This window comes from Terrapene carolina, unplaced genomic scaffold (genome assembly GCF_002925995.2).
Source record: "Terrapene carolina triunguis isolate 2854851 unplaced genomic scaffold, T_m_triunguis-2.0 Scaffold595, whole genome shotgun sequence".
Classification (NCBI taxonomy): Eukaryota; Metazoa; Chordata; order Testudines; family Emydidae; genus Terrapene; species Terrapene triunguis.
Window position 1 is genome coordinate 26,860 of NW_020664946.1, and position 8,557 is coordinate 35,416.

Consider the following 8,557-nt stretch of genomic DNA (forward strand, 5'->3'; position numbering starts at 1 on the left):
AAAAGGAGCCCAAGGGCTGGAAGGTCGGTTCAGGACATCTTGGAGATCTGCTGCTATCCAGCCGCACTGCTCGGCAAAAATCCACACAGCCCAGGGGTCCTGCCCCAGGAAGCAAAACTAAGGCTCAATTCATTTCTAAAAGCAGCAGGACTCGTCTTTGGCTCAGGAAGAGCCATTAAAGGACGAGGTCACTGGGTAGAGGCAATTTACATAGTAACTGCAAGACTAATTCAGAGCTGTAGTGCATTCGTGGCCCACACCAGCAGCTTCAGAAGACAGGTCAAGAGACATCTTAGTGGACAATGTCGGAATAACAAACCAAATGGAGACGTTTCCTCCTGATCTTCATTATTTAGATGGTGGTTCATGCCCTGAAGAAGGAAGGTTTGGATCCCTTCCCAAACTCCTGTCCATTTCCTCTCTTGTGTGAACAACAGTATCCAATGTCCCAGTCCTTTTAAAAATAAATCCTGCCAAGCTCTTGGCTTCAATCACACCCTGTAGCAGTGAGTTCCGCAGGCTAACTGTGCGTTGTGGGAAAACATGGTCCTTCGATCAGTTTCAAATTGGCTAATTTTTCAATTCTGTTATGCGGCCCCATTGGTCTTGTAGCAAGAGATGGATTGAATAGCAGCACCCTAATCTCCCTTGTTCACGTCCCCTTATTCTCTGACAAAGTCCCACCTGGTCTCCCATCGTTCTTCTTACCGGTGTCTGAACCTCCTCTAGTTCTGCGGCGTCCTTTTGGAGATGGGTGACCCGTACTGGACACAGTGTTCCCCATCAGGGTGTCCCTTTGATTCATATAATGACATCCGAGCATTTTCTGTATTGTCACCTCGTGCATTCCTTATATATCCCAACATCTTGTTTGCTTTGTCATCAGCTGCTGCACGCTCAGCCGAGGTCTGCGCTGGGCGATCTACAACGACTCCCCTGGGGGAGATGCTGGCCTCCTTGAATTGAAAGGGAAAATGTGCATAGATTTCAATGGGGTCAGCAGTTCATCCCTCTCCGTCTCCTGAGTTGTTGCAATTGCATTAGCACCTACGAAGATGGATGAGTAATGCCTAATTCTTCCTCCGCTGGACCCTTTATAGATTTGTCACATTGTTTCATTTGCCGGTGAGTGGCCCGTTCCTCTCACGCGGCCAGATCCTGCTGAAGTTCCTCCTGTTGTTTTTCAGTTTGATTAATCTAATAATCCAGCGTCCAGTGCAAATTTTGCTATTTTATTCTTCAGCCCTTGTTTATAAACTCAGCTGTTGACCAGTTGTGCGAGAGGCAGTTTCTCTAGTAGCCCATTGTGAGGCTTTTCAGCTCCCGACTCCTCTGCATCGCGTTTTTTCTGGCTTGTATACGCATCAGGTTTGCTGCAGACCCAGTTTCTCTCGGTGATGCACCTTGAAGCGCTGACGCCGTTGTCATTCAGGTACGCACAGTTTCCTCCTCCTATCAGGAACCTGCAACGAACGATAAAGCCATCGTCAGCCAGCAGCTGGGCCTGTCCTGTTACTGCCAGTGGGAGAATGCGCCTGACGCAGGGGCTCCCAAACTCTTTGCCAGCATGACCCCATGTTAATTAATTATTTCCTCCCAGGACCCCAGGCAGCATGGAGGACACCATTTTGCAGAGCAAAATGGCGTTCTCCACATAGGACATAGGCGCTGACTCAGTGGGTGCTCTGGGGCTGGAGTACCCATGGAAAAAAAAATAGTGGGTGTTCAGCACCCACCAGCCACCTGCGGATCAGGGCCTCACCCTCCCCTGCAGCACCTCCTGCCCACCCGGTGGTCCCACAGATCAGCTCCCGTGCTTCCCACCCACCATGGATCAGCTGTTCAGTGACATGCAGGATGCACTGGGGGGAGGGGGAGGAGCAGCGGCAGGAAGAGGTGTGTGGGGGGAGGTTGGGGCCGGGGGAGGAGGGGGGCAGGGCCTGGGGTGGAGTGGCGGTCGAGCACCCCCCGGGATCTGAGTAAGTCGGCACCTATGGCACAGCGTGGTCTCCTGTGCACCATTATGTGCAGAGTCACGCCACACAGAGGACACCATTTTGCTCTCAAAAATGGCATCCGCCCCACAGCACGACCTATGGTGCATGCAAGGTCATGTCATGTGGAGGATGCTACTTTGTAGAGCAAAATGGCGTCCTCCGTGCACCGTGCCCTCGCAGGATCTCTACGTGCGAGGTGATGTCATGTGGAGCAAAGTGGTACCCTCCACAAACTAGGGGTCACTGCCACCCCATCTGCTGACGGCGTGACCCCCAGTTTGGGAACAGCTGATCTAACACCTGCAGCCTGGATCACTGTATCTCTCCCTCATGTGTGAGGGGGGCCAAATGAGCCCACATCTACTATTGCAGGTGCGTGTGGGAAGGATTTTCTAGCTAGAGCCAGGGGACGTGTTTCAGATGAAGAGTTTAGTCACCGAAAAATGCAATTTTAGGTCACCTGAAACATTTGGAGCTAAATTAATTTTTTCTTCAGGCTAGATTGACTAGGGGACTTGTGTGCCCTTCACAAAACTGGAGAAAGAGCGGGTGGTAAACCCGATAGCCACCGGGTCATTAGCCTGCTTATCTGGGATGAGGAAAGCACAGGTTCAAGTCCCTACTCTGAATCAGGCAGGGTGAGGACTTGATTTGGGATACAGGAGACCCAGGTTGAGTGCCCTAACCAGGGGCTAGGGAGTACGGGGGTCAGAGGATGGAGGACGGACACCACCATTGGGTTTGTGCCTGGTGCTTACAAATTTCCTTTGCTTTTAATTAAAAAAAAAAAAAAAAAAAAAGGTTTAAAAAAGCCTGAAACTGAAAGGAAACATTTTGTTTCGGGTTGAACAAAAAGTTTCATTTGACGTGAAAGTAAAAACTCTGGCTCTTTGTTTTGCCCAGAAAACTGAAAATGTTTCGTTTCTGGTTGATCCAGGTTCTTCTGCTCCCAATTTTCAGTTCAGCCAGCGAACGACAATATCACTCATTCCGACAGCTCTAGTTCTTACACCTTCCTCTAGGGCAGCTGGCGCTGGCCACTGACAGAGACAAGAGACTGGGCCAAATGGACCTTGGGTCAGAACCAGCCTGGGCCTTCCTGTGCTCCTGGCTACGTGACAGGCTCATGTAGGACCTGGCCTAGCCGGGCTGCACCGAGGAACCCAATTCCTGAAGGTGGCCCCATGTGGCAGTGAGCAGGGGAGTCAGTCTCCACTCAGGAGGGTTTCTCTGTGGCCCCTTTCGTACTGACGGTCACTGCGGTGTGAATAACTCAAACCGTGAGGTCTGTTAGCTGTGGTGGAACTGACACACGGTGGTGCCTTTTGCTTTCCCTTGAATCTCAAAGGACTCCACCATCTGTGGAGACTTTGTGTTCAGTCATCCTGACGCACATGCAAACTCTGCTCCCTCTTTTTGATGTTGTTTCAGTCTAAGACACGGGTGTCAAACGTACAGCCCCGGACCAGATATCACTCCTTTCCTTCAGTCTCCAACTCCCTCTAGACTCTCCAAAGCAACTGGCCTTCAGCTCTCCAGGGACTGGAGTCTGAGTGGGAGGAGCTGAGGTGGGTGGATTCGGCCGGGACAAGTTTGACAAAAAAAAAAAAAATCACAACTTAAAATATTCAATTTGGAAAGGCTGCCGTGGGGCCTCATGGGAGCTGTAGTCCAGGTGCCTTGTGCTCCCCTTCTCTTCTATAGACCGGGTTCCCCATTTGGACTACATGTCCCAGAGTGCACCATGGTCTCACTACTGGTCAAGACGAGGCAATACATCATGGGAGATGCAGTGGAACTGCCTCATACTCCCATTCTTCTCTATAGGCTGAGCTCCATGTTCAAACTACATTTCCCATGGTGCCCCTGAGCTCTACTGGTGAGAGGAGGTGGTGCACCATGGAGTCCCTTGGCCATGCTGCACCATGGGACATGTAGTCCAGTTCGAGAGCCCAGCCCATAAAGGGGGAGATTGGGGATATGAGGAAACCAAGCTACAACTCCCATGAGGTATATGGGCAGCATTTTGGGCTAAAATATTTCAGTTTTTGGGGGGGCGGGGGGGAGGAGATTGATAAAAAAGTCAAAATTTTCCATGAAAAGACATTTTGTGAGAAGATTTTATCAAACTCCCAATTTTCCACCATAAAACAGCTTCAATGGAAAGTTCTCAACAACTCTAGTGTTACCATCCCCCTAACAGCGCAGCATCCCTTGCTTTGCTTGATCCATGTCTCAGCTATATGAGAGTGAGTCCCAAATCCCGGAGACAATACAGATTTCCCTCACTCCCCATCAGTATTTCAGGGTTTACATGGTGAACGTTGGCTCCATCTGAATTCAGCCCCACAACCGAGTGTTCAGAACCTAAACAGACAGAAAAAGGACTCACAAGCTGTTGAGATCAGAGCCATTCACCCATTTCCAGGGCTGTCTCGCCTGCTCTCTCCAGAGGCCGATCCAGTGCTCGGAGATGCCTTTGTATCGCAACATGAAAACCTGTAACACGGAAAAAGGAAAGAGCTTGATTCCATGTGTGCTGCTCACAGGGCTCCGGGCAGCACAGAGTCACATTATACAGAAATGTTCCCGAGTTAGTTAAAGCAAAGTGTGGAACTGAAACTACAGCTCCTGGGTTCCACTTTAGCCCATCCCTTCAGCCCCACCTCAGTCACGGCACCCCATACAACTAGTGCATCGAACGTGGCAAGAAGTTGGGGACCCCAGGAATTCATCACACAACCCTGCCCCATTCTTTGGGCACTGAATGAGGCAGGGGTCTCGTGGGAAAACACAGCAGGGGAATCATATAACTAAAGACTGGATCATCACTGATCCACACCAAAAGGAAGGAGAAGGAAAACCAGAGTTAAGGTGGCACTTGGAAGCTTTGACTTATTTCCAGTTAGAGCTGGGCAAGTTTTTGGTGACATGTAAATTCTGGGCTGGAGTTCCTAGGTGCTACCACGAGAGAAATAGTCAAGTGGATTTGCTGAAACTTTCAGGAAAAAAACCTCCCCTTGAGAGAGTAAAGTTCAGACAACCCCTCTCCCCTCACCCCCCGAAAGAACACAAAAGGAAAACCCGGGGGCAGTTATAAGCAACTGAAAAATGGAAATGCTCAGACCAGTGGTGCCCAAACTTTTCCTGTCGTGTCCCCACTTATCAGTAACGGAATCGGTCAGAAGAGAAGCTTGAGCTGAAGGAGGAGCTGGGGCTGGGGGAGAGGTGGAGCTGCAGCTGGGACCGAAGCTGGGCTGGGGGTGGAGCTGGCCTGGGGGCGGAGAGGGAATGAGGGCAGAGCTAGGCTGAGGGCAGAGCTGCATCTGGGGCTGGAGCAGGGGGCGGGACACAGCTGGGGCTGTGGGGTCAGAGCTAGGTTGGGAGGCAGAGAGGAGCTGCGGCTGGGGCCAGAGCTGAGCTGTGGGTGGGGCTCCCTCCCCACCCCCTATGGGGGCTGGCTCGGACCCCGCCATATGCCCCTCCCCGATTGTTCCTCCGTGCCTCCCTAGGGGAGGCCACACCCCATAGTTTGGGGACCAGTGGCTTAGGCAATTTTAACAATATGCATCATCCCGTGTGTCTACACTGTCCTACGTGGGTGTCTTACCCCATCCCCCTTGTAGTTGAGCATCTTCCACTCATGAATTAAGTGACGTGATTAACATGTTACATGTGATTCGTTCTCTCTCCCAAGGGGGAGAGTCGTGTGTGTGTGGTGGAGCAGTTTGTTTTGGTAGGGTTTTGTTATTTGAAGTGCATACGCTACGTGTTTATGGGAAGGCGGCCATCTTGGCTGACATACTAGGAACTCCATAACGAAAAAGCCCAAGTCACGCCAGCTGGAGCTAACGGAGCAACCCTCTCCAGTCAGCACAGATCCTCTGTGGATGAGCACAGAGTGTAACCAGTGACACGCTCACCAGTGGGTTACATGGATATCCGAGAAGACCGCTCAAAGTGCACCTCGCTCTCGGAGCAGAAGGTGGTGAGGTTCTGGATGGTCCTTAGTGCCTGGGGGAGTCCATTCCCCAAGCTAGGACCAGCCACCAAGGAAGCTGCATCTCCCTCACTGAGAAATTTTCCCCTTAAATGGTGCCAGAGGAGTAGATATGTCAACCAAGGTCTTCATCCTGGAGCTTTAGGCTCTTATAGACACCCTGGGCCTAGGCCAGGGAGCGCCTGGAAGACCTTGACCATAACTCTAGCATAGCCCATCGCCCCCAGAATGGGTGGGGTTTTTCTCACCAGGTCCTGCTCGCTGTCAATCACAGCCAGGGAAGCGCCGAGTGCAGAGCAGTGTCTCTGGCTGTTGTTCCAGTTCTCTTCAGCCTCGGAGAAATAGTAGCATTTCCCTCGGTATCCGATCCAGCCGTCTGGGCACCAGGCCACAAGCTGGGGCTGTGCTTTAAGTACCTGCACTGAAATTGAGAGAGCAACATAAGGGTAAGAGCCCATCCTTTCCCTCCCCTGCTCCCCCAGATGCAAATACCCACCAGATGAAAATGAGGAAAGGCTCCAAAGTGCGACCTTAACCTGTGGTTTGTCCCATGCTTGGGGGTTACCAGAAATACAGCTCCTCTGGATAACTACAAGTAACTATTATGATGTGGTTGTACAATGTTTAATAATATCTACAGAGCCACATTTCCGTATGCATTAAAACGTGTAAGAGCTTTGGACACATCCAGCTAATGATCTCCGTAAGGCCACTTTATTCATGGTTTCTCTTTCTCCTACCCTCGGTCTCAGTTTGTTTAGTCTATTTACGGTTGGTCTACACTTAAGAGATAGGTTGACATAGCTACCTCGGACAGGGGTGTGAAAAAACACACACACACACTCTGAGTGACATAGCCAAAGCGACATAACCTCTAGTGTAGACGCAGCTATGCTGACGGAAGAAGGCTGGTGTTGACGTGGGTAACATTGCTCAGGGAGGTGGTGTTCCAACACCGACGGAAAAATCTTTGTCAGTGTAGGCTGGGTCTGTACTATGGTGTTATGCCGGCATAGCCAGAGTGACGCAGCTATGCCAGTGTAGTCTCCGTAGCGCAGACATCCGAGACTGTACGCTCTTTGGAGGAGAAATTCCTTTCCTGTTTGTATTATCTCAGAAACTGACGTTTCTTCCTTTCATTACAATGATACACACTTACCCAGGAAGACAGTTTAAAGGGCCAGTTTTGTCATCGCAAACAAGACTCCAGGAGGGAGAGTCTGAAGATGCATTCCTGGCCCCCACGGCTGATGCCCGAGAGGAGACAGCCTGTGACTCTGGGTATGTCTGCACGACAATGGCACTGCTACGCTGCTGCAGCCATTCCACAGTAGTGCCGGAACATAGAAACTTCCTACATCAACAGAAGGGTTTTTCCCATTGCGGTAGTTAATCCACTTCTCCAAGAGGCGGTAGCTAGGTCGATGGAAGGACCCTTCTGTTGATCCAGCCGTGTCTACACCGGGGGTTGGGTTGACCTAACTGTGGTGCTCCGGGCATGGAATTTTTCACAGCCCTGAGCAGTGTGGCCAGCTCCATGTAAATGGAACACACAGACACTGGGATCAGCCACTCACCTGCCAGAACAACAACAGCAACAATCAGAATGACAAGTACAACGCTCACTGCGACTGTACATGCAGCATGTTTCCTGAGCTTGCAGCTAGAGACGTTCCCTGAAAGAGAAAAAGCCCTTAATTCTCCTGAGAGTGGGGTACCCAGAGTCAGTAGCTGCACCAGGGTCTGAGCTGTGTTGGTGCAAGGAGCATTGTGCTGAATGGCTGCCGTTATCAATCTATGGAATAGGACCCCAGCAGTGTCAGTCTGTCTGTGTCGCTCTGGAGCCTACAATCTCCGCAGAGTCACAGGGAAGCAATGGAAGTAGCTACTAATATGGCCGAAAGCTCTTTTTGTTCGGAATATCACCAGGTTCAACCCGAGGCTCCATTTCAGGCTTTAATGTGAGCTGCTAGCCCAAGTTGCTGTGTCTTCGCTGCTATTTTCACCCAAGTGAGCTAATGCGGGTCACCCACCCCAGTTGAGAACACACCTTTTCCCGCAGTGTAGACATATGCTCCTCTCTCTCTTCAGAAGTGACCAGAGAGCTGTGGACCTCAGAAACCTTCCCATCAAAATCGATACAACTGTGCAAAACATTTTAGCTTCAATGAAGCTACATATTTTGATGGAAAACGTTCCCACCAGCTTTACTCAGTTCCTCTGAAGGATTTTTGAATCTTTGCTCACTGATGATTCATGATGATCTCAGATATGGACGGAATGAACCCAGGCAGCCCCTGGGGGAGAGGAGTCCTGTGGTCTGGGGGAACTAGATCAGCCCCCAACATAAAAAAAATCTCCTGCCCTATCTAGGTAAGGTCTTCTCTGGCCCCATCTCCACAATATGTGAACACCTCACAGCCTGTTAATGAATTTACCCACCCAGCAGCCTTGTGAGAGAGGGAATTACTGTTCCCACCATTGTACAGATGGGAAACTGAGGCAAAGAGAGATTAACACTTGCCCAGGGTCGCGCAGGGAATCAAACCCAGGTCTTTCA

The 8,557-nt window shown here is 50.7% G+C and overlaps 1 protein-coding gene across 1 annotated transcript; it reads right to left on the bottom strand.

Annotated features, from left to right (window-relative positions):
* Positions 1-588: 588 nt before the first annotated feature.
* Positions 589-7,673, bottom strand: LOC112121649 (C-type lectin domain family 2 member D-like; the record flags this gene model as incomplete). The annotated part of the gene is made up of 4 exons (XM_029913336.1): positions 589-1,463; positions 4,390-4,496; positions 6,246-6,418; positions 7,575-7,673. Coding segments are annotated over 4 exons (584 nt in total), but the record flags the coding sequence as incomplete, so codon positions are not given.
* Positions 7,674-8,557: the final 884 nt, after the last annotated feature.